Below are 27,118 nucleotides of genomic sequence, written 5' to 3'. Positions count from 1 at the left end.
CGTATCCTGCATTGCAGTTTTTCTGTTTTTCACCCGGAAGCAGACGTTTTTAACACCTTATCCTCACACAGATTTGGTTTCAGGTTTTCAGATGTCTGTCTAAGAAGAGGGATCCATTTTCTCCAGAATTATGTTTTCCTACTTTAAATGCTCATTTCAAAGTTTTCACTTTAATAGTAATTATGCAGAGCTGAGAACTGTGCTTTGCAGGCACCATAGAGTTCTGAACAAATACAGAAAACTCAGCAATTCAGGCTCATGCAGCCCTGTGTCCTCATACAAGTGGTTTCTGGGAAATGACGCCGAGCTTCAGCGTGCTGATGATGTGGTTTCCCAGGAGCTGTTTTCTTTTTAACCCTTGACACTTGAACTGGGAAAACTACGGCTGTGATATTTTACCATATACTCTTTGATGCTTGTGTACTTTTAGTGTTCAAATATTCATTCCTCCATGAACCAGTGTCACAGTGGATTTGAGACACAGTTGATATTTTAGTTTTCAGAAACAATAGAAATAAATATATATATATATATATCTCAGCCATGGTCATATAGGGATATTGTCATGGTTACAGGTATGAGTCATATAATGATTCTGATGAGTCGTTAAAAACAAAGATCTTAAATTACATATAATTTAAGGGTTTTAGTTTTCCACATATATATCCTACACGTTATGGCTGCCCAGTGGGATCTCCGCTTGTGCAGTTTGCTCACAGACCACTTGATGGCGCGCTCGAACCAGTTTCTGTTCAGCTCGTGGCCTGAAACGTTTCCTACCCGGTGTTTTTTTTTTTTTTTTTTTTTTTTTTTTTTTTTTTTGATATTTGCGTTTTCATAACGTGGTGGAAATAAGGAGTACTGATCCAAAAATATTATCACGTTTTACTTTCTATCACTCTGTTTTTTGTTTGCTTGTTTGATTTTCTTTGACATAAATATCCTGCAGATTAAAGGTCACCGTCGGGCTGATAGACGGTTGTTATTTGGGTGTTACAGCAGCACTTCACTGCTGTCTTCAGTTTGCGGCGTGTTTAAAAAATTATAAATTTAAATTATTTGCACCTATTGATTTATGGGAAACTCGTGGCGTCTCTGTAACTGGCTGTTCACGGCTCTTCAAAGAAAAAAATAAGTCTAATGATTTAATGGAAACGAATCGTAAATGTAGGCGTACGGCGCGGATTTTATTCAGTAAAGTAAAACAATAGGTCGCTTACCGAGAAGCCTGAAAATCATGGCCATGTATTTTTTGCTTTAAATAAAAAAAATAAATAAAAATAAAGACTAAAAAAAAAACAGTCGGAACATTTTATATATATATATTTTTTTTCTTTTACATAAACTTTATTTCGATAAATACAAGACCGTATTATCAACGGGAAACACCCAATGTGCAGGTATGATAAAGGTTTTTTTTTTTAATTATTTTAAAGTTTAATTAAGAGGATAATGTGTCCTACCTAAATAAAGACAATGGCTGTAGTAGTAATAATAATAATAATAATAATAATAATAATAATGCTCATTTCCAAGGAGGAAACATAGTAGATAACCATATATCCATATAATGTACAATAAATATTTCATCATCAGATTTATTAACTGTAATAGTGTCTTTGTTTTCGAGTGTGTTGGGGAAAAAATTTACATAATATGTTTATATTTATTTTAGTAACACTGAGCTTTGGCAATATATAAAATCAATTTCTTATAAAAAATGTAAATAAGGTAAAATAAGGTGGTTTTGTCCACTTTTTGCATCCCTAAAATTAATGTTATAATGTATGAATACAAAACACAGAATATATAAAGATTTTATTTAATATATATTTGAGTTGCAGTCAAAAAAAATCCATGAAGGCCACAGTTTGAAAATAAAGCTATTTTATTGTCAATGCATTCAACATGATTAGATAAACTATCAAGTAGTAAATTCCCGCAAAAGGAAGAAACACTGAAACTATTCCCCACTGACACAAAATATTACACTTTGTATTTCAAATAAAACAAATTATTTACATTGTAATGTATAGACTGCATCTTAAATCAATATCATTTCATATTACATGCACTCTGAAATATAGTCTGACATAATATCCCCAATTTGTGTCCATATTGGTTGTAGACATGAAAAAACTCGCTGCGTTGTAAACCATGATGTATGACTACATTTGTCATTTTTCTCTATATTTGCATTTATATGATATAAAATACAACTTACTGTACAATTACACATATTTAAATCTTCCCTTATTCTCAAACTTTTAAGTGAACTTTTCATAAATAGATTCATTTTTGAAGTCAAAACGCATTTGCATACACCCAAAACATTAATTGTTTTTACAGGGGAGTAAAAGCAAACAGACAGAAAAGGAATTCAAAGATTATAGTCCAAAGTGAAAGTAAGTGCAAGGGGTGTTCTTGTGTTTTTAAGTGGTCTATTTCCAGTTGGAGTGCTTAAATCCAGGCAGGTTGACAGTCCGTCCATGTTAAACAAAAGTCTCGTCCTTGTTAGTTTCAAAAAGTCAGTTATGGGAGGTCATGTGACGTGACAAGTGATGCCGTTCCCGGAAGGACTCGTTGCATATGGGGCACTTGAGCTTCTCCTCGCGCCGCCGCTTGACCAGAGGCTCCATGGAGTACTCCTTTTTGTGGTGGGATCGCATGTGGTAAACCAGGTCTGAGGTCATGCGGAAGGAGGCGTTGCACTTGGCGCACCAGTTCTGAGCGGGCAGACAGAGCGAGGTGAATGAGGGAGGCAGCAGGGTGAGAGCTGAGGGCATCTGAAGCTGGATAGGTCCGGAGTTCTTGGGCCAGAAGGCGGTGGCGTAGACAAAGGGGTTCTGCTTGGCCATGCCGCCCGGCACAGGGCAGTTGGTGCCCAGTTCTGCACCCTGCAGCTTGGCAGCAAGGTGGTCAGCCTGGTAGAGTCTGTTGGAGGAGATGGTGTCGCCCACCGCTGGGTGGCAGTCCAGCAGCTTGGGTGGCATCACCAGTGGTGAGATCTGCGAAAAGGAGCGAGATGGCTGACTGAAGGCACTCTTCCTCTCCCCACCACTGCCACCTCCTTGCTGGCTGACGGAGGTGAAAGCACTGCCCATGGGCGAGCTTTGGGGCAGCTGCGTCTCTGACAGCACAGACCTGATGCTAAGGTGTTTCTCCGAGGGGTTGCTGCTGGGCCGACCTCCATCTTTGTTTTCAGAGTTGGAGCTTTGGAGACTTTTGCTGCTGCTGTGCTGTTTGGAGTGCTGGGCTGACTTAACCTCAGTAAAGGCGCTGCGCTTTACCTCTCCCAGCTCTATGGAGCCTGGTGGGGAGAAGGACCGGTGGTTGTCCTCTAGGCCATATGCTCCTCTGTAATTCTGCACAGACGTTGCAAGCTCATCTTTAGACTTGGACTGCGGAAGGCTGGGTCCTCTGCACTCCCTGTCCTCTATTTCGGAGAACTTCCTCTTGCCCGAGCTCTCGCTGCAGATCTCGGCCTCCTTGTCACTCGGCGGCCTGGTCCGGTTGTTCTCTAGATCCCTGGCTAGGTTATGAAAGTCTGTGGAGGGTTTATTGTTGTCCTGATGACTGCTGAAACCTTCGGAGCGGACTACCTTTGGGCTGGTCCTGGTTGGGGTTGCGTTTAGTCGCTCTGTGCCGCTGTCTTTGCTGGGCTCCTCGTCGGCTGCAGCAATGCTCTGCAGTCTCTTGGTGCAACGGAACCGGAGATGGGCCAAGAAAGGGAACTCAAACTGGAACCGCTGGCTGCAGTCCGGACAGGAGTGGTGGGATGAACCTAACCGGAGGACAAAAGGAAATTATTGAAAATTTACTTCAAGAATATGACCTTTGTACTGCACTGCAGTAAATATAACTTTATGTATTCTTTAGTGCATTGTGTGAAGCCTGCATCGGATGAAATCAAAGTAAAAACTAAAAGAAGAAAACAATAAATGTCATGGTTTAAACACAAGCTGAAACACTTTACTGTCTTGACTGGCTCACCTTTGCTTTTGGGAGGCACTCTGCTGGAACTGAGCAGCAGCAGGTCGATGAGGTCTTTGCCGTACCAGACCAGCAACTCCTCGTCCTTCTCGATGCGTCGGAGCGAGCGGTAGAAGAGCTGGCCGTTCTTCACGTAGGCCTCCAGGTTCTGCTCCTCTTTGTCCCGGGCTGACTGGACCAGCCGCAGCCACATCAGGCCCTCCGAGGTGCTGTTGGCCGCTGAAGTGTCCACCTGTGCCATCAAGCAAGAGCATTTTGGGTTAATACTTAAATAATTAATTTCAAATTATTTCCACCCCATAAACCTCTCAGGCTGTTTTTTAGATGCAAATGGGAAGAGAGAATTACCCCCAAACTGCTGCAGAAACAAGGAGGGCACAACGTGTATTTTTATAGTTTGGAATCTAAGTTTAAAAAAATAATTCAGGGAAGACAAAAAATGTTCACAATGCTTTAATAAACCTAATTTTCCACTTGAAATTAAGCAAATTACTATAGCTATTAAAAACAAGCAAAATCTACTAGTATGTCCCTATAAGATTTTAGTGACCATATATGTTTTTTTATTCCTTTTTTTAGCCTTTTGGTTTTCATCTCTAGGGATATATTTAATTATTGGACAGAAATAAATGCACAGAAATTTAAAAACATTGTCATTTTAGGCCAGTTTAGATGCCAATCAGTAAAATCTGTCTTCAGTCATAATTGAGCTAATTAAAACCTGTATAAGGGATGCATTAAAATAAAATTATTTCAAATTTGTGATCAAAATAAAGCTCCACTTACCCTGAATATATAAGGTGCTGTGCGCTTGTCGGTGGATTTCAGAGCTATGAAGGCGATGCTGTCATACAGAGACGTGTGGCTCAGCACGCAAGGCCCGAAAATGGCGTTTTCCGGGATGTCGCACGTTGTGTAGACGCTCGTAAAAATGTCCGTGAGACACTGCTGCACCGCTTTGGCGTCCCCATCCCACACCAACTTCTGAGAGCTGGACTCCTCCATGTCACACTGCGGACACACGGAACCACGAGAAACCAGCGTCAGTACAGGCCTCAAAAATGTCTAACGGAAAGCATCAAATTTCCTCTTTTTTGTCCCCAAAATGCGTAATTTCCTCTTTAATATATTCATCAAGCAAAAACAAATCACACATTGGAGCCTAACCTTTGGTTATTTAGTGGATTATACCCTCCGCTGTACCAGCTGATAGGAAATAAATCTCTTCCTAGACAGATTGGCTAAACCAGCTGTCAAGGGCGTCGTTGAGGGGCCCGTTTTTTTTTCCCTTTTAATTTATTCAAACCACGTAATAAGTTCATGACGGCAACACTTTCAGCATATTGATGATGTAGTTTACCAATATCCGATTATATAACAATCACAATAAACAAAGCGACAATAAAAAACTAAATCAATCAGAGATTAGTGATCACGTGATTTTTTTCATTAATATATAATAATAATAATAATAATAATACTTATTATTATTATTATTAACAATAATAATAATAATGCTGTCTGTAAAAATAAGCGATATGTGTATAGGAATAAAACAATCTAGAATGTTTTCTTGTTAACAATAGTATACACGGCTATTAATCCAATCAGATTATTATTATATAATGTTCGCATAAGTGATATAATAAAGTATTAATGCTAATTTTAACATAAGAAGGTCTTCGCGGACTCCCTCAATGTCCTCTCTGCCTGATGCAAGAAAAATGAAAATGAAAAATTACTATGAAAAAAAAAAGTTTGGTGCTTCAGTATTTCCAGGTGCTTCCTGTTAAAGCGTTTACTGTATTTCCTACAGTTCCCAGAGTCGCTTTTAACGTCCTTACTTTTCCAGTGAGCTGACTGTGCTTCACGCTTGTGTGATCATTGATTTTTCTATAAATATTATCTTTATCCATTTAATATCGTGTCTGGTTTTGTTGGATTTCTCACATTGTCTGAAGACTGTTTTTGTTACAAAGGAGAAAAAAGAGAAGGATAATAAGACGACGGCGCCCTCAGTAGGAGCTGGTGAGGTCCGAGCACGTCCAACGGAGAGAGCATGTCCAATGGGTTTCAAGTGGACTGTCAAAGTCAGTGATTTCATGTCAGCCAACCTTTCTCTCCTTTCTACAAGCGGCAGCGTATGTCGCCTCATTACCATAATCCGCCACTTTCCCCTCTGAGACTGTAATTAAAGCAGCACGACCAGTTAATTATTTCTTTTCTCCCTTTCTAACCTCTGAATGTGTGTGTTTAGACGGCTGCGTCTCTTTCACTCCCTCCTCTCCTCCCCTCTTCCTCCTCTGGCGTTTAAATACTGCAGAATCTGTGCGCGGAAGCCTGCACCTGATGCACATTTGTTCGGCCGTAAATTAGGCACAAAGGACGGCAGAAATAAATAAATAAATAAATACAAACAATAAATTCAGACAAATAGCTTTTCCTTAAGACGCCATTTCTAAATTGTTGAAATGATATGTTGTATATAATGTTCTCTGATCACTGTTTGGTTTATTTTAGCAACAGCAAAATATGAATAAAAATGATTTACTGTTGTACTTTGGGCCTATAACAAAGTAACTATAATTAACAGTTTAGAGTGCAGTTGTTATTATATGATAATAATAATAATTATTATTATTTTTCATAGTCCACGAGGCGCGGTCTTGGCACAGTTCGTGCAAAGAAATGAAGCCATTAATTAGAAAATCGTTAAAGTATCATTTAAAAGCTCCACAGCTGGGATAAAGGTCTGTGCACTCTTGCGCGCAGGGAGAAACGTGGCTTTTGCGCGTAAATGTGATCCGGTTCAGAAATAAACGGGCGAATATTGATAACTGCTCTCGTGCCGGTGATTGGCGGTGGGAACAGATGAGCTACCGTCTGTTTGTCCCCGGTATCCGCAGTTGTTTTGTCGCTGCAAAAAGAGAAAAAGCGATGCTTTCCTCTGGTTTGGCTTCTACTGTTATTTATTATTTTCATTAGTATTATTGTTTTAAAAGAAGTGTGGAAATTTGATTAAATAACAAAGAACAGCTGCCACTGAAGTCGGCTGATTTATAGGATTTTGTAACTTCGTAAACGTTTAGCAGCAGCAGGAAGATTCTCTGGAACATTTTGCGCACACAGCCTTTCCAAAGCGGATCCCGGCGCTGCGATGTGAAGCTAAAAAAATTGTTTCCGGCACTAAACAGAACCTCTTTATGTTCAAAGGAACCCAGATAGTCGCTTGAGGTGGATGAAAGCCTCACAAATTATCGGGTGACTGATATGAGTCAAGGCCAGGCTCGAATTAATAAAAAAGAGACACCGAGCGGCGTGTTTGTACATCCAAACTGGAGGAAAGCAGCCACCCTCTCCCTCCAAACCCGCTGCAGGTGGGGGTGAGCTGAAACTGGGGGGTGTTTCACCCATCCGCTAAAACTGTCCCGAATCAGCGCTGTGATTGAACTGCGACAGCGAGGAAACATCTGCGTTTGCTTTATTTTACCCCCTATTTTTTTTCCTGCTGTTTATTCTGCAGGACGCGTGCCGCGCAAAGCGAACCCACCACCCAACCCACCCCTTTTTCCTGCTCCAAAACTATCCGAACCACACACAGCTTTCACGTCACAGACCTACCTTTCCGTCGATGAGGAGGGAACAATAATCCACAAACGATTTGAGAGCGATGCTGCGAATCAATGCGGGGGGGAAAAGCCCCGAAAAGACGAGAGGGGGGATGCGGTGACGGTGATGGAGGTGATGATGGAGATGGTGATGCGCTCCCGGGCTGCTCCGTAGTATCAGTACATTTCCTCCCCAGTGTGCTGAAAGTGACAGTGCTGCTGCTGCCGCCGACACTGGCAGTGAAGGAGCGGGGCAGGGAGAGAGAGCTGCGCGGATAAAAGCAGACAGAGAGAGAGAGGGGGAGAGAGAGGCGTGCAGATGGGGCCCGATGCTCTGGCTGACTGGCACACCGACACACACTTTTTGTTTGCGGCACATAATCTACCCAATGAGGCGTGTCACTCTCCGTCTCCTCCCTTTAACTCTTCACTGGCCGACTGTCATTTCGTGCGATTTATGGATGTGCGGAGGGATAAAGACCCCTCTCACCCCCGTCCATTATTATTGTAATTCAGATGACAATAGTTGGTGGTTGTATTGGTCGGAATAAAGTGACATTTAAGTTGAAGATTTCTATTGTGAGGGGAGAGGAGAGAAGCCAACAGCAGCTTCGAGTTGTCGAGAGAATAAAAATGTTCTTCCATCATCATCATTATTATTACTGTGAATATTATTATCATTATCATTATTATTATCGTTATTGTTATCATCATTATTATTGTTGTTAAGTTAACCCAATAAAGCACCACTTCAGCCCCTCCAAATTTGGCTCCAAGCCTCCTTTATGCATGGTGGTACTGCTCAGTGCAACAAACCAACTTTCTCTGTGGTTTAAACTCGCAGCACTTTTAAAAAAAAATTTAATTTGGACTCTGAGCTGAGCAGGCATTACCGGGGGCACCGCGCGCTCCCGCTGCCTCCCGCCGTGCCAGCCGGTTCTCCATGCGGTCAGAGCGCCTGGGTATCCCGGGCAGTCTCTCACAGCGGATCTCTGCCGCTGCTGTCAGTGCTGCTGATGCTGTCTGTACTGTGTTCGGGCTCATTTAGGGGGCGCCAGTGTATAATTTGCATTGAGTGAAGGCTCGATATTGTGATGGAAATAAAGCTGCAGGTCAGGTACAGCTCACTGAGGACTTTTTTAATGTCTATTTGAAAATAAGGCATTACTTTTATCTGTGCAAGAGATTTCTCCTAATGTACCCTAACTAAGACTTGACCAAAGTCTTAATATAGCTACTTAAAAAAAAATCAAATGTGTACTATTATGCATTGATTTTTCAACCTGCATGTCATTTTAAGATTAAAAGCTAAAAATCAAGAAGAGGAAGTTAAAGGCCCATTCTCTTATTGTAAAGTCCAATAAGAAATTCTTTCTGGTGTTATAGACATTTTTAAAGAAAATGATGTAACCAATAACTATTTGAACATTATATACATAATATACTTTGAACATAAAATTTATGAATCAGTCACATGATTAATATTCTCTATGCTAAGTCTCTAGTTAGTGGTTACAATCATCTTGTGAGGTCTGTATCATCAGCCACTGATGGGACAAACCCTAACCCTTAATCCCAGCTTCTACAGAGAAATAGAACATGTATTTATTTATTTATTTATTCATTTTTATTATGGGTCAGTTAGTTATTTTTGGTTCCTTGATTGCCAAGATTTGGAACAATTTTCCAATGACAGAAATCACATATCCTGGTAGCACAGGGTTAGGAATACTTTGCCTTCCCAGAGCCACTGTAGTGGTTTATTTGATAATTTAAAACAACACTAAACCCCAAACACAGAATTGGAGGTTTCTGCATTGGAGCTCGGTTATGTGGATAAACTGGGTTCCTCACTTGTATTGAATTCTGCTCTTATACCAGAAATATTCTGCAAAAAGCTTTTCTCAAGCTTTTACCAAAGGAAAGGGGAAAAAAACAAGTATTTATTGGTATTTCAGGCGGTTTTTGAGGTGATGTTTTACTTATTGTTGTTAGTTTCACAAGTAATTTTTTGCATATTAGAAAAAACAGATAACACTTAAGTTACAACTTCTAGTTTTAGTTGAAAGAACAGTTGATCTTTCGCCCTCTAGTTTCAGCTGAAGAGAAAGTAAAGCTCTTCTCAGTCAGAAAGGAAGCAAGAGGAGAACGTGGATGTGAAAAACAAAATCATTTCCTCTTCTTTTTAATCACATTAACATTTTTTAAAGACCTAATACTAAATAGAATATTTTAAAATAATCGTCCTCTCCAGACCGTCATTTTCAGTTACTTTTTTTTTTTTACAGATGGTGTGAGATTGCAGTGTGTGCTGTGGATAAATATGAGTACAGATCAGCTGAAGCATCCTGTCGTGGTATGAGTGATCAGGAGTGCACCCAAATTTTTCGGAGGGGAATAAATGCACACACAATACAAACCCCTGAAGGATAAAACACAGTTGTCACAGTTTGCTGAGAGCTGCCGGTATTTGGCCTGACATTGTGTGCTTGTGAAAAATCCAACACACTTAACTTATTCTGTATTTTTCATCGAGCTTTGTCGAAATAGTCGTGGCTTCAAAAAAATCAAAATACGACACTTAAGAGCAAAATCGACAATCCGAAAATTAAAATTAAAATAAAGAAACGAACACGAAATGTGTTCCTTTTGTCCCTCAGGCATTGCTATCAGCTGGTTATTAGTAAGATTGTAGGAACTTAATTTCATGAACATAAAAAAATTATTCAGGGGCATGTCTGTGCGATAAACTATGGTTAAATAAAGTATTTGTGTGTGCTTTTAAGACACAAATGCACAGCAGTGTGTGTCATCTGGATCATTTGAAACTGAAGTTTTCCCTGAGAGCATCTCTCTTCAGTTTCTACTCAAATTTTATTCTAATTTTGTAGTTAATACCAACATATTCACATGTTAAGAGAAAACTGCAAAAAAACAGCAAAATAATTTTTAGAGTGAAATAACAGTGTAAATTTTATCTCAGTAAAAGTGTTTCCTCTACTGTAGACGATATTTTGTCGATCCAACACGTGGAAAGTGGAACAGATGCAGTGAAGCCTGTGGCAATAAAATCACTAATATCAGGCTAAATTACATTTATTTATTAAGGCTGAAATCTACTGAGAGCATCCTCAGATGCTCACAGATGCACTTCAGATCTTCATCCTTAATGTTCACTGGACACAGTAATATTAGGCTTTGGGTTGAATGTTGTAGTGAGGACAAACAAACTAAGATACAATTTAGTAAAGAAAAACCTACCACATTTAAAATATTATGAGATTTTAAAAAGAATTGTGTTAAATTTAGCATTTTGCTAAAATCATTAGCATGTCAAAAGACAAACTGGAAATGAGAGAAATTTGGGACTCGAATCTTTTCGGGCAAGTCAGGAAAGTTTTTAACCGTTTTTTAAAAATGGTTTTGACACCTGATTTTTTACACAATATTGTTAATGTCCAGGTGATCTCTAAAATGAAGTCTACTTTAGATAATGCTTCAAAATAACCACACAGAAGCATTTCAACATACCAGTCACGTTGCAAGACATGTAACTAAAAGGACCTTTATATTTATTTGTCCTCCCCACATTTTTCCAGTTTCATATATTTAAAAGTAAGTTATGTGTTTTATAATTATAAAACACATAACTTACTTTTATATAATTCATTTTCTTGTTTTCTTTATTGTCTTCAGTTAGAAGGAATAAAAACTACCAAATGAGATTTGTAGTCTTGATTGAGGTATCACTGAAATTAAGCAACATATATATAACTTAACTTTTTCATGTCAGACAATGTCACACTTTGCAATTTAGATCCAAAATGACAAAAAATGAGGATACTGAATTCATGCTAAATCTGCATGTAGCATGATAGCATACTAGCCTAGCTGTAACCAAGCATTTAGCATAATGCTACTCATGGGTTTAACAAGATAGACTAAGTGCCAAGAATTTAATAAACATTCAAAACGACAATCTTTTTTGTGACAGCTATCAACAGTTTCAAACAACCAAGCCACTAAACCAATTTTGCTGCCAACATTTCACGGTATGTCATGTTGATCAGGTTAGCTGGGTTGAGATATGCGTCATGCATGCTAGTTCATGGATATCGGTCATCTTGGCACTTGGAGGAACAAAACCGTCGTTAGTGACCCCAGGTTTAGCCTATCAGAGGTTTGTAAGAAGGAGGAAGAAGAGGACATCCGGCCAGAGCTGCTAAAACTGTGACAATGACCCCAAAAATCAGACCAATGAGATGAGACTCACATTTCAAACTGAGATATTGATTAAGATTTAAACTGTTTCATTATCTTGACAAACTATATACAAAAAAAAGTCGTAGAACCTGAAAAATTAAATTTGTAACACATACTCTGATCAAATGAAAAGTTGCTCATGTTTTCCTGTATTCATCTAAAACTTCTATCCGGTCAGTTTACCTGATGAATTAATACTGCATGAGGAAAGCAGGTTGATACCCACACCATTATTAATTCACAGCCATCACGCAACACCTTGTGGGAACAATCTTGTGGTCATCATCACCGCGCCATCAATTATAGAAAGACTTTGACAGGATCATATTTTTATCATGCACCAACAGGCGTTCTTGAACATTTCCTCACAAACACCTGAGCAACTTCAGAAACAAACTTTGTCTCTAATCTTCTCCCTGTAATACTAAATTCTCCGGCAATGATAAGTTAATTTCCTTTCCTTTCATCCGGCATATCACGAGAATGACAACAGAAGCTTTTGCAAATGGATTTCAGCAGACAGAAACTGGCAGCGCCGCGTCCCGTCCCCACTGTCTTCCTGTCACGGCGTCTCATCAAATATTAGGCATGTTTTGCTTTGCAGCTCGAGAGACAAATGCATTGATCTTCGATGGGTAAACACATCACAGGAAAAGCAGGTTATTCACCCGGACAGAGTCAGAGTTCTCAGCTGTGAATGTGTTGACAGCTACTGTTTGCTGCAAAAATGTTTAATAAATCGCCGTCCACTTTTAATGTGGAGATGAATATGTTTTAAAAATCACTCGTTCACACACGCCGCATGAATAAAATAAAGGGGAGACAGGACGCTTTCTTACTTCACCATCACACAGGGTTTATATGACACCTATCAAACTCTCTCTTTCAATGCAGAGCAACTTTCTGACGTCTTGCTGAGGTGCAGCATGTTGAACTGCTTTTAGTTCACATTTCTTCTTATCTTTTCTTTGTGTGGTGTAAAGCATGAAGGAGTCATTCAATGCAAAGACTCAGATAAACTTCTGATGTGCTTCTCTTGTCGGTTACGACAGCAAGATTAAAAAGCAGAAATAACAGATTTTGTTTTGCAAGAAAACATTTACATTTCAATCCTGATATAAAGCATTGCCTCGTGTGCCTCTAATTTTTCTTTTCTTTTACTTAATATTCGGATGCTATCAATTTAGCCCCAAATCATTTATTCACTGGGAGGGAACTACGTTTCATTTTCTGCCAGTTAATTGTGTTGCACATGAACTAACCCCTGGTGCAGACGGGTTCCTGAGCACCGCACAGACCTTTGTTGTTTCTTCTGCTCGAATATTTGCAGGTTAATTTTTGTGTTTGTGCAAAAATACTGCTGGAATTGCAGGAAGATTATATCTTAAAGCTGGTGTCATGTTGCACAGCTTATCATTAAATACAAAATTGTCAAAGCCAGCGGGAGCTTAATAATTGTAAGTTGGCACAGTACTGATTAGATTTTCTTTGACTTTGACGGCTTTTAAAACAGTTGTACAGATGCAGCTTCAGGATATTTCATTTTTATTTGCTTGTTTTTTGGGTGCTAGAAATAATAATAAGGAGAAATAAATAAATCAGAAGTATTTATATTAAGCCACTAAAGCTCATCAGAACAGCTGAGGAAAAGTCACTGAATAAAGTGCTCATGTCTCGCTGCACGCGAAGCCATAAACCAAAACTACTGAGAACCTCCTGAAAAACTGAACTGCTGTGCGTTTGTTATGTGATCACCGAAAGAAGGGAGTGACTTTGGCCCAAAGCCTCAAATCTCCTGGTTATCTATTAGTGACATCATCAGTGTTCAAATGTAGCAGCTCTGAGCTGAGTTAACGGTCCAGGTGCGATGAAGAAGAGCCAAAATCTGACATCATGATGGACGAACAGAAACGCTGGGAAGGCTGAGAGCGTTAGAGTAGATCTTTCAGTCTCTTTCCAAAGGAGGGCAGAAGAGGAGAAGGAAGAGAGGCAGCGACTGTGAGGAAGAATCAGAGAGGAAGTGTGAGCCGTTTGTGTGTCAAGTGTGTGCGCTCTGCAGTAAGACGGAGACACACAAGAGGAAACAATTCCTGCAATAGTGGACGAGGAATGCGAAAGCTGTTCATGTGAGACAGAGCGGGAAGAACTTGCAGCCGTAAAAGGCATCTGTGCGTCCAAGAGATTTTGGCTCATTTAATCACAAGTTTATATAAATAAATGTCAGTCTGGCAACAGACTTTGAGTGATATAACAGTGACTCAACCTTCAGCCAGTTCAGCTCTTAAATTTGCTGCTAAAGTCCTCCTCCGTCACACAGGAAGTGTTTTATTTTCTCAAGTAGAACAAATTAAAAATGCTTGGTTAAGTAAAAGCTAAACATAGGAATTCACAATATTAAACAGAAATTAGCTCTTAACATAGACGAATACATCATTTGCTAATAGGAAATTTTTCATTGGACTTTTCAATATTAAAAAAAATAAAGACTATTAAGGCAATCCTTTAAAACCCTGGCTACTCTACAGGGCATCACTTTTGCAATAAACCAATTTAGCACTGGAGTATTTAAGCATTTAAAACCTAATTTGTGCTATAGTACAGCAGAATAAAAACAAGATTAATGCACAGAGATGGACGTGCACACGAGAAATAATCCCTGCATTTACCTTTGAATTAACCAAACGCTTTAATCCCCACACTGCACATTAAATTAACTTGTCGTTCCTGTCCTCCTAGACATCAAACGGACCTGGAAAAAAATGAAGGAAAATGAGGGGAAAAAAACCCACACAGGGGAACCAAACAGGAGAGAGAGAAAAAAACTGGGAAGGAATGAATTAATAATGAGCCACTTTTATACCGGATCCAGCGATTATACAAATGGGGGTAACGTCCAAAAAATATTCTGTATGGCATATGGCACTTCAGCTGCCATATGTGCCAGTTTTCACAAAAATTGGCAATGACGTTCATGATGGTCAGTAGTAACTGCCAAAAACACAGCAAGGCCTGAAACAGAGGGAGAGAGAGAGGGAGATGGGGGAGGGAGGGAAGGGGGGAGTAATGCTTCAATAGCTTTGTTGGCCGGCTTGGACTCTTCTCTCCACAGCTTCTGGTGCTCTAACTACAAAGAGAAAAAAGAGAGAGAAAGAAAGAGAAATGAGGACCAAAGAGGGGAAGAAAGAGGGAACAAAGAGAAGCTAAGACCGTGTTTGCGTCGGTCAACCTGCGATTGTTTTGTTTTTTTCTTGGTCAAGTGTGAACAATACCACCAGGCGTCACGTCACCGAGGTGCTTGAGGATGTCTCCAACTGGTCCTCTTTAGATTCACTTCTTAAAGGGATTTTCAAGGTCGCTGTTAATTTTTTAATTGCTCAAAGAAAAGAAAAGACGCGTCTTTGGAGATGCATGTGAAATGCTCCTTTATGCTCCAGACCTGTGAGTGGGCAGGACGTGTTTGATTGGCAGCTCAGCCAACAGGGGCTGTTTGAAGTGCAATTTTTTGCACTAGAGGAAACAATGACAGCGTTCTTTGCATTTACTGTTGCACGACTCTGATGTTTGAATGACTGCACTGGACAGATTTTTAGGGAAGACATGCCAAGGTGGAAACAGACAGCAAGAACACCAGAGGGTGTTTGGCACTCCCAGTCTTAGTAATGACACTAGTGGCACCTGGTACTGATTTCAAGCAGAATGAGCGTGGTTCCCTTGCCATATCAATTTGGTGCATGATGCCACATGCGGATGATCCCAGCTAGATATAACGAATTTGTGCCCCCTAAAAAGGAAACAACACACACTAATGTATACATATCCATCACTGCACTGCCAACCTGGAAAGGAAAAAGGTACTGCCCTATACCTTGCAGCATCTCTCTGTTGCGGTTTCATTATCAGCAGATTAGCCTTTAGCCTCCACTTTACTAAAGTGGGGTTTCCTGCACGTGTAGCAAGTAACAAGCTAACAGCCAAACTTAGCACAGTTAAGTGTACACACTTCTCACTATGAAACTACTAAAGCAAGTTTTTATGGCACCTGCACAGCTCGCTAGCCATCATGATGCCACCCACTGGTTTTTGAGCTTCTGTTTTAAAGCCTTCGTTTTACTTTTCATTTAACGATAGCTAGCTTGGTTAGCAAGTGGAAGTTATATGATATAGCCTCCTGAGAACCAAGGAAAACAGAATCTTCCCATTTAACTTTTTTGTGATTTCCTTTCTCTTCGGAGCTAAGCCCAGGATGTCCTCTATTTAGTCCATCAGGACTTGGTAGGCTAGCTCACCTAAGTCAAAAGATGTTGACCAATGTCCTCTGTAAGGTCCATTACAGAGGTTCTCAGGAGCAGAGAAAGATACTTGTGATGAGTATTACTTAACATCAAAATAAAATACTAACATTTCTCTCACTGGAGTACAAAATTCTTGGACTAGCTGTTAGTACCCGTATATCATAATGGTATAAATAAATGCTCTGAAAGGCACTAACAAGACAAAAATAGTCCAGAGGTTGAGGCCGGTGATTTGAAACATGTAAACCAACATCTGTTCTAAATCTGGGCATTTTAAGGTGCTGGTTTAATGGGATTGACTCACATTTTGGAGAGAGTCACAAGTAGTCTTTCAAAAAGAAACATATCTGTTTTTGGCGTATCTGTGCCAAACGTTTTTGTCATGGAGATCGTCAGTTGGCCAAGACTTGCTTCCCCAAGTCAAAATGCCATTAAGGTCCCAGAGTCAGCCTTAACAAAGACTTGGTTAGGCCAGTACAACTCGAATCAGAGTTAGACTTTTTCAACTTTATTATCATTTCAGTTGTAAGCAGTGCTACAGCTGCATACATAATCACATGGATGGAAATGTTTCTCTAACAGAATATTTACCTGGTAAATCGTTTTTTCAAACCAAGGTGCAACACAAAACACATCTCCATATGTGTAGATGAGAAAATTGGTTGCTGTTCAAAGTCTGTAGTTCCTACATTTCAGGCTGCTATCTGGCTAATGTTCAGTGTCACTGTCAGCCAATGATGAAGAGTGATGTTTTCAAATAACAGGTCCAAGCTCCTGTAAGGCTTTATATTTGTCTTATATCTTAATCAGTGGCTAGATTGTGCAATCCAAAAGAAATCAAATACACAAATGTAACGAAGTGAGCTCTTCCAAGAAAATGAAACGTAGGTGTGATTGCTCTCTAAGGGCGTTTTCACACTCAGGCTGACTGAACCTGAGGCGATTCGCCCTGAGAATTCAATACATTTGTTTAAGTGTGAAAGCTGCTGTAACACCTGGGTCTGATCCAGAAGAAGGATAGTCTTGGGTCTGTCACAGTTTTCACACTTGGTTCAGATCCTAGAATCCATACCTACAATTGTGGATTTTTCTTCAGATGCTAGACTGGATTGGTAGTTTTGTTATCTGTATATTTTGAAAATATAAAGATTAGACCCTGTCCAGTTGCTTCCAGTTAATCGGAAATTGTAAATGCCTTTCTAGCTGTTTTTTTTTACTCAAAAGTTAGCTTTCACATTTGGACTCCATGGTGCTGTGACTACTGATTTATCAAGGAGAACTGAAGAACTCATTGACTGGAAAGAATAAAATCTTGTGCAACTTATTTCATGGAGTAACCAGATGTTCACATACATTTTGGTCAACAGACCATTAGCATGAGCATTAGTGTTATTCTCCGTCAAGTCCAAAATGAGCCTAAACAACTGGCAATCCTGCTCTCTGAGCTCAAGAACTTCCTTTTGGCTCCGTACACACATGAAAGAGCTTAAAGGAAATAACTATACGGGTCATCTGGATTTTTCAGATGAATGAAACTTTGATTGTGAAAACAGTCCTTTAAAGGCGTTTGAACACCATTTTACCGACAGGACAAAAGACACAGTATGGAAGAGAGCCAGAGATTAATCATTACGATGGACCGCAGGCGATGCCAGGTTTTAACTAGCTACATGATGCTACGTTGAGATGCCTCGGTGCCTCGGTGCCTTGACAGAAAAAATTAAAAACCCAATCGCGCTTCTTTGACACTGTGTGACATTTTCCACAGCAACCCTGACCAATAGGAGCCCAAATAACTTTCCACACACAACACAGTGAAGTAATGAAGGTTTAACAACCCACCATTTCTACTTAGGATAAGCCACCAACTGTTCTGGTAGGTTATTGCTGGCACCTCCTTTCCAGTGGTATAACATGACGCTCAATCACAGTGATTGAGGCCATGTCCACACTAATACTTTTTCGTTTGAAAACTCACTTTTTCTCTCCATTTTTGGCCTTCCATCCACACCCGACAGCGTTTTTGGTCAAGGAAAACACAGCGTTTTGAAAACGCTCTCCAAAGCGGACACATTTTCACGTCGCAGTGTGGACAGCAAACCCGGAGCCTTTTCGAAAACGATGACACATTTTAGTCATGTGATGCAGTCATGTGACCAATTAAACTAAGATAGCGGAGGGCATTATACAGCAGTTGTTTTGTTTGCACTCAATTTTGACAGCCCTATTAAAGATTAATATCAGTCTCTCCATCTCCATGCGCCAGATAACTTTTCTTCAAATTATTTAATTCTCACTCGCTTTTGCAACTTTGTACTTTTGTGTTACTCGTAGCAACAATTCCACCTCATTGTTAGTCCATTTTAAAAAACTCAGTGCTTTTCCTCCACCTTTTGCCGCAACGTTTCAAAGAGCCGGAAAGTAAATAAACGGCAGACAGAAAAGAGGCAGGTCGAATCGTCTTGCGTTTCACGCATGGCAGTAGTGGAACGTAAGCGTTTTCAGACGTTTCAATGTGGACGCACAACTCTGTGCAAACGACTGAAAACGATAGCGTGGACGCGGAGCATTTTCAGACGAAAACGCCGTTGTCAAATTTATCTGGGCCAGTGTGGACGTAGCCTGAGTGTGAGTGTAAACCAACAGGTATCACAGACTGGTAGAAGGTCTGGAACCAGAGAAGTCATATTGTAGTGCAAAATTATCAGTGATTGATTGTTAGGGTTATTGTAGATGTATGAGTTGTTGTACCCTCTCCTTCCCTTAAGCAAACTTTCTGGTTTGAGATATTGAGACTTCATCAAAATAAAATATTCTCAGCATGAAGAATGGTGTTCAGGACGTGCACATTAATTTAGGATTTTCAAAGGTACCGTCATAAAAGGCTGTCCAGCAGTTGAACACAGCACGGTCATCTGCATCCATCTTCCAGAACGTTTATAATTTGTGTTGCTCTCTGTTCTGGATGAAGGCCGTCAAACAAAGGCCGCAAAGGCCAGCTTTCCCTTCTGTGGTGTACGTGATTCCAAAAATAAAGTGACAAAAACATTTCCATCGACTCAGACAGGGAGTGGGTTGCGCGTCCCAGAAGAGTGAAGAGGAGCGAGCTGAGGGTCCTTTTTCCAAACCTGTGCCACCCCCGCTGCCACCTCCACCCCAGGCAAGCTGCCAGAGCGGCTCAAGGCTCAGAGCTGCGCTGAACCGCCATGGCAAGGCTTAATGTTCCAGGTTCCTCTGCCCTCGGGGCATCCTCCCATACACAACCCAACACACAAAAATACACTTTGGGGAGAGAGCTGCATGTCTGACTCTGTCAAGGCAGGGCAGCATCCTCCAAACTCTTCAAATTTGTGTTTATAAAACACAAATTTGAACATTTTTACTGTGAATTATGACTTTAACACAGAAAATACTTGAAGCAACATTTTGTGTGTTTGTGTTTTACTTAAAAAAAAAAAAAGAAAAGAAAACTAAAACTGGTGTAAAAATGTGACAATCAATCTTTGTTTGTCACTGGTCACTAAAAAGCTGCAGATATCTTATTATGTGATCCACATTACAGCATAATATAAGTTAATTCAATTCAATTTTATTTGTATAGCGCCAAATCACAACAACAGTCGTCTCAAGGAGCTTTATATTTTAAGGTAGACCCTACAATAATACATACAGAGAAAAAAACAACAATAATCATATGACCCCCCCTATGAGAAGCACTTTGACGACAGTGGGAAGGAAAAACTCCCTTTTAACAGGAAGAAACCTCCGGCAGAACCAGGCTCAGGGAGGGGCGGGGCCATCTGCTGGGAAGAGAAAAAATAATTTATAATAACGATATCATAAAAAAATGGAGGCAGAAAAACAACTAACAGGCTGACAGTAAAATTACTGAATCTGTTAAACTGAAACTCCATGAAATGAAGAAATGAAGACTAACACTTCGGCACTATTATTATATGTTACTGTCACATTTTTAGTACTATAATATTAATATCAGGGGCCCTCTTCACTGATAAATGTCTGTAATGGCCAGGTGTGTTTTACAGCAGATAGGCCCTGGTCCTGGTATAGTGTTACCTTCTGTATTGTAGTCTTGTGTTGTATAAACAGCAAATTCCTAATCAGTGAATCTCTTAAGAGTAAAACTCAAATTTAATTTGGAGAATAAATGAACGTTTTCAGAGCAATATCTGAATAGTTTCCCCTGATTTCACGTCGGTACATTCAGGAATATTTTGGAAGGATCAAATTGTTTGAGTAGTGTATCTCTAAAAGTTGATTCTGTGACCTCCCAGCCCATTGTTCCCTCAGTGGGCTGGTTTCAGTCATTATGCAAATGTACTGTTTATAAGATTGGAAACCTGCAGTCAGCTGAGACTAAAGAAGTCACCTGGATGAGTGACGAAATGTTTCTCCCACTGAAAACGCTATGAACAGATGAACAGAATGCACTTTTGGAGATTTACTTACCTGGATGATTGAGCATGCATCAAGACGTTTGAGTAGTGTAATTCTGAAGTAATGGAAAATTTTATATTGTACAGACAATTAGGTTTTAAGTGCTATTGTCTGGATTAGCCAACAAATTCTGAATTATTGTGGTATTCCCAAAATAACGAATTATGGATGGCAGTTTGTAATGTTTTTAGTGTTCGTAACATTTTTTTTGACAGTTAATGCATCAATATAAGAGGTCCATACAGACAGAGCAAAGAAATTGATTTTCTGTGTCCCCATAGCCATGAAACTTGAAAAAAAAATGAATAAAACATTTCTTACACATTTCAGTGCATGTGCATCGTTAAATGTAAGCTGCTTTAAAAATGCATGATTGTGTGTTCAGAGTCTGTTTAAAATTTTGGGGGTCGGGAGGAATAAAGAAAAGTTAAAAACATGTGGGATGAAAATGACAGATGACGTGGAATACCTTGAGGAGGGCTTGTCAGCATCACTGACACCATACAGCCAGATCCACCCCTCCAAACCCACGGAGGTCTGGGATGGCTGCAGGACCGCTGCACAGAGCAGCAAATCAAAGGCAACAGCAGCAAACAGCACAGAAGGGTCCCGATGGGCAGCGGCATGCGGACGCCAGCAGCGAGCAGAGCAGGGGAAGGCTTCCTTTAAAGCACTGGGACACAGCTGCTGCGTGCAGGGCGTCTGAGGTGTGTAATTTGTGAGTGTTCGGGGGTGTGTGGCCCCTCTCAGGCTCCCTGCACAGGGAGAGCAGAGAGCACTGCATTCCATAAGTGCATCAAAGTTTCCTTTCAGAGACAGAAACACACAGAGACAGCAAAGAGTACGAGAATTCAGGGGGGTAGAGGGTTGACTGACAGACTAGAAAAACCGAATCAAAACAAAAAAATTAATCCAATGAAAGCTCCCAGGACAATCGTCCAGGCTGGGAAAGTTTTTGGATCGTGTCCAGCGAGAAATATTCAAAAGATGGGTTGAAAAAGTGTCTTTTTCCGAGAGCTAACGAGTTGTTTTGACAGCGACATGAAAAAGGCCTCTGTGAGGAGGACCTCCATCATGGACATTCATGAGCTGCAAATTTACAAGTATGTGGTCCAGAGATCCGCGTGTTGTGGGATGACACATTTTTACCACGGTGCAGCTTTGGCTCCTAAAAATAAATAAATAGGAAGCACACAAGGATTGATTGGAACTGGAAAAACAATTCAACACCAGCAATTTTGCAGGCACAGGAAGTTACAAAGTTTGGTAAATGCTGAATACAAATAATTTGTTTATTTTGTACAAGAACAGCTTTAACCTGTTTAACCCATATCTAACTGTTTTTTCCCATAAAAAAGTTATTATTTTAAGCTCAAAAACACCATGGCATTACTCAAGCCTGGTCAGCGCTCTGTGTATGGGTTATTTAGCAAGTCATAAACACAACAGTGGTGGTACGGATTACAAGTGTTTCACTTTAAGCAAACCCTCCTCTGATTGGCTGCCGCTTCATTTAAACAACTGTTAGGCGGGACTTGGATGTGTGCCTCACTGACATGATTGATAACCACAAGTAGAAAAAACTGCCTGAAACTGAACATTTAGAACAGTGATTACAAATACGTAAAATGAGGGTTGACCCTATTATTTGAAACTTGCCCTCTTTGATATTCATATCCATGTTTGTAATAGTTCCTTAAATAGTTCAATACATCATTTTTGCATCTAAAAGTGGGTGAAAAGTGAGAGGTGAGCAGTCACCCTTTCATTTATTTTTTCCACTCAACAAATTTTGTTGACTGACGTCTATATTGCAGCCACTGCTAAAAAGTGAAAATTTAGCTACACACTAACATGTCCATGATAAATACTTTATTTGGTTGTTAAATTACTGTGATCAGGCCACTAAATAGATTAAAAACAAAAAAACAAAAAAAAAACATGCATCTGCTTTTTATTTCCTTATAACAAGAACTTTTTGGTTCTAAATTTGCTGAGTGTCTAATGCAGTGGAGAGGAAAAATATCCTTCAGATCTCCTTTCCTTTAGAACCAAACTAGTATTAAAGAGGTGGGTTTTTTCTTGTTTCATGTTTCAACCCAATCTCAGAGTCAACAAAACTTTTTGCTGGGTTACTACTATGAATTAACTGTGGTTAGACTGGAATGCCCCGACTGTGCATTTTAAGGAAGTTCTGACATGATGATAAAAGGGATGTAAAAGGGAACTGTGTTGATGATAATCCCTGTTTTAATATAAACAGTTCTTTTGTAATTGTCAGAAACTGAGTTCTGAGAGCTAATTGTTGTTAGTAGGGTGGATACCACATGGGCATAAATATCAAAAAATGCATCTGTGTCATTCTTCTGCATGTTGTTCTCTGGCAAACAAACTCCTTATACTTCAAAATGAATTCAAATAAATCAGATTCAAAGCTGCTTATTTGTGTTCGTTAGTTTAGCTGAAGTTTGTTAAATTGTTTGTTTACTTGAAGCTTAAATACTATAAATATGGTTTACTGTATTTTTAAATTGTGAGAAAAATGTTTCCATGTGTGATCATGTGTCATTTTATTTTATGACTCCTATACGGGTCCAAAACCTGAGGTGAGAAATTCATTCTGTCCTTACAAATGGGTTTAGTACTGTACAGCCTGCGAGGTGGGACTATAATGTAAAAGGAAAACGTAACTCTTCCAGTAAAGCCTGAAAAGGAGGGGGAATTGGGGGGCACCAACCCAGGACATGCAAGCAATCACCAGGGATCCTTTAACTTCTGACCCTGGTCGACATGGATAACCATGTCTGACCATAATTGCTTTGAAACAGCCACTCCTTCAAGACATTTAGGCTGAGAGAAGGATCCTGGCCTTAATGAGTGACCTCTGAGTTTGACGAAGCAGTGCCATTGCCTCAGGCACCTTATTCTCGGGACTTACTCGGGGGTCATGTGCCCGGGGTACATCGACCTCATTCTTGTCACTTCAGGCCTAAGCAGACAGTGTTGTCCTGCACACTTTCTATGTGGGGGAGATTTCACAGCAGATTTACCTCATAAACACCATCATCCTCCCTTCTGCTCTCTGGGGAATCCCCTAATTCCCACTGTGATCTCCTTTGTCTTTGTTGTTGCGCATCTGAGCTTGGCACGCACCCCAAGCCACCAGCCCCCTTTTGTCTTATGTGGTTTTGGGAAATGGGGCGAAGAGCACAAGGCTTTCTGGAGCAAAGAATGTGCAACGTGTTACGAGGACGCCTGCCAGGAGAGAGGATGGTTGTAAGACCCTGCTCTGAGTTTTAATTGGTCTCATATTCTTGGCCTTCAGCATGCAAAAATTGAAAGCGAGTGTGAACAAAAGGCAGCAGAGTGGGGAGTAGGATGTGGCACGATTCAAGTCCTGATTGTTTTATACAAGAATAAGGTTTGGCGTTAAGAGTTTAGATTCAAACCAAGCAGAATATCAGATAAAACAATTACACAGTGCAAATAGATGGGGCACCAAGGAGTAGTTGCAAAATAGCTCTTTCACTGCAAGCGCAAGAGATTTCCTAATTTTGCATGTAGATAAAGCAGTCTTCTATAATTGCAGTGGGGATGAATGAGTCCCTGGTTATTTAACTCCAGAGTTTAGAAAACTGAGGCAGCACTCAGGTGTATCTGTTTAAACTGCCTCAGGAGGTTGAAGCAACTTTGGGTGGCAGCAAACGTTTCACTGCTAAGCCAAGTATGCAACCCATTTAAGTGTTTGGACTCAGTTTGAATGTAAGCTACTAATGGAGCGTAACACGTACATGCACACCTCCCAACCCCCTTGTACTTGAGTGCCTTTTGGTGTTAAGCTAACATGACTTGAGGCTCAGGCACTGCAGCTCAATGTCCAGCTAAATATTGCTGAGATTGGCCTGAGTTTACTGGTATTGTAAGTGCACCCATTTAATCCCGCAGCCTTGGACCACACATCCACAGTGCTCATTACTGTCACAGCCCTTTAATATTAGATTTTAATATTAGCCCTTTACGATTGATTGCCAGGAGGGATGTGCAGGGATATTTGACGATCATCTTTCCAAACCTCTTATGTTAGCTTTGGAAAAACGGACGCCGTGGCCTGGACTCGTGTCATCCTATGTGACCGGTAATCGCATTAAAAGTTCACACAGTAGGCAGAGATGAAAAAACTGTGCTGTGCCGTGGCTGTCCTTAAACGGATTCCATGTGAGGAGAGATGATGTGGCTCTCTGGTGTACATTACAGGGACATGGCTTCAGGCTGAGATGGGGCTTGTTAGCTGATGGTCCTATATAGTTCCTCAGAGAGTGAAGTCACAGACGGGACGTTAGCTGAAGAAACAGCAGCCTGGTGAACTGAAAATGCAATGACAGCATCCAATTTTGTTTCACAAGGTTTCACCTTTTAATGATTACAAACTCTTTAAATACTAAGGAAAAGGAGGTTACCAATTTTACTCCAAAGGCACTAATGAACTGGTGAGATTGAATGTTAGGTGAAATCTAAAGAATCATAATACAGTTACATTGCTACATAAAAGTCAAACAAATCTTACTAAACAAGTTTCCTGGGATTACTCTTAAGTAATGTTTGCCCGCACTCAAGTAAAGGTTAATAATCATCTTCATTTCTTGACATCTGGATGTAATATGTATACATTTTATAGTAGGTTGCAGAAATTCCTTACTTAACCTAGCTGGTGGTTAGCATACTATTGTTGCTAATAGCTTGTGATATCAGGTTTAGAGACAGCATCTTAAAAATAAAGCATAAAACTATCAGTTAGTACAATGTATATTTATTATAAATAGGCTTGGATAATTATTCATTTTGAGAGGTTTGGTACGATTTCTTATGTATAGAGTCAGAAGTCAGAAGCTAATTAGCAAAGCTAACATAAGGAATGGAAGCTGCTAGCTTGGCTCTGTTCAAAGTTTAAAGCTTGGCAACGTCTCTAAAGCTCTCTAATTAGCACTTTTCTTTTGTTTAATTGGTTCACAAACACAAGTATAAAATTAACAATGTCTGGCTTTACAGCTATAATAAATTAAACTTACAGGCGGAGTATGTCCTGGCTATCCTTTTTGCAACCGCTCTGTGACAGGGCTAAGATTGATAAACTTCTGTTCAAAAAGTACAGAAATCTGTCCCCTAGTACAAAAATGTTGTACTAGCACTCAAAACAAAGAAGTTTTCCCCAGGTAGCCAAGTTTACAGTAGCCATAGTTTTCATTCATGTGACCGACTCCTTATCCTGGTGGGCAAAACATGACTCCATTGTAAATAATGGAGTAAATGCTGTGTGGGGAGGTGAAAAACAAAGAAATTATTCACTGTTGAAGCGAAAGTAAGCGCTCCATAGCTAGCTTAAACAAACTACCACACATAAATCTTACATTTTGTTGTCTTGGACATTTAAGGATGTAGAGTCAGAAGACTTGGCATTAATTTATCCTATCCGGTTGTTCAGTCTGACATCACTAGCCGTGTCTGGACCTAAACTCCACTGCAGGTCCATATATCAAATGATCACTATGGCATTACTGAGAGTTGAAAAACTGTCTAAAGTCTTTCATCTTTAATAAAATGATCAGCGTTCTGCTCTACCAGGTGTAACAATTGAGTTTAACATCCAGGCATCCATGAAAAGGAATTTATGACATTTAACGGAGTTAGAAGTTAGCAGGGAGTTAGCTCGCTAGCTTCTATCTAAATACAATATAGCATGTCCTGACTGCGGCGATTTGGAAACAAATTAAAACGTACAGCTCTGTTATCACTTCCAGCATAAATGAAGACAGAAAACTACACAGCAGTGACGTTTGTAGGGTTACTGAAGTTGGGCTAGCTGGTATATAATGATGTGCTACGTGACCGCTAGCGACACAGCTATGTTAGCATATTATAAACAAGATAACTTTTTTCCCACTCGATAAAAGTTAACGTGAGTGTTCTCGGTGGTCACGAACAAATGTAATCGCATGGCAGGATGCTGTAAAAGGACCAAACTTCAGCCAGGAGAACAACTGAGATAATCCATCCATAATACGAGGTTAGTCATTCATATACTGCTGCATGGGCTGGGCTGTAGTTACATCCTAAGGTTTTAAAAACTGACCTTAAATAAATGATTAGCGGTAATAAAAGCCGAGGGAGGTCAACAGGGATCACTGACTGTTTTAGGAGCTTTTTGAGATCAAATAGAAGAAAATACATAACATTAAACATGTTAACAACACAAAAGCCATATTAAACGCAGACTACTTTAGGCCCGGAAGTAGGATTCGTCACGTCATCACTGAACAACCGGATTAATGTTGCATCAGTAAAGTCGACCAAGTATTTTTCCAGTGTCAGGTAAATCATTCCGACTGTTTACATGAACTACAGTGGAGAAGCAGGGTTCGGTGCCATTTGGCCTGTAAGGCAGGGTTAGGAGAGGTGTTCACATGTTGGTGCAATACTCTATGCTCTTCTAGCAACTGTAAATAAATG

General features: G+C 40.0%; 1 protein-coding gene across 1 annotated transcript; it reads right to left on the bottom strand.

Annotated features, from left to right (window-relative positions):
• Window positions 1-1,975: 1,975 nt before the first annotated feature.
• Window positions 1,976-7,926, bottom strand: prdm8b (PR domain containing 8b). The gene is made up of 4 exons (XM_085427098.1): window positions 7,615-7,926; window positions 4,780-5,004; window positions 3,994-4,225; window positions 1,976-3,784 (listed from the first exon to the last, which is right to left on the bottom strand). The coding sequence occupies exons 2-4, from the start codon at window positions 4,996-4,998 to the stop codon at window positions 2,529-2,531; spliced, it is 1,707 nt and encodes a 568-aa protein (XP_085283224.1). The 5' UTR covers window positions 4,999-5,004; window positions 7,615-7,926; the 3' UTR covers window positions 1,976-2,528.
• Window positions 7,927-27,118: the final 19,192 nt, after the last annotated feature.

Source organism: Rhamphochromis longiceps, linkage group LG12 (assembly GCF_057381845.1).
Source record: "Rhamphochromis longiceps isolate RC_006_pf linkage group LG12, R_longiceps_female_GT1.1, whole genome shotgun sequence".
Taxonomy (NCBI): Eukaryota; Metazoa; Chordata; class Actinopteri; order Cichliformes; family Cichlidae; genus Rhamphochromis; species Rhamphochromis longiceps.
This window is presented reverse-complemented; position numbering and strand designations above follow the sequence as displayed.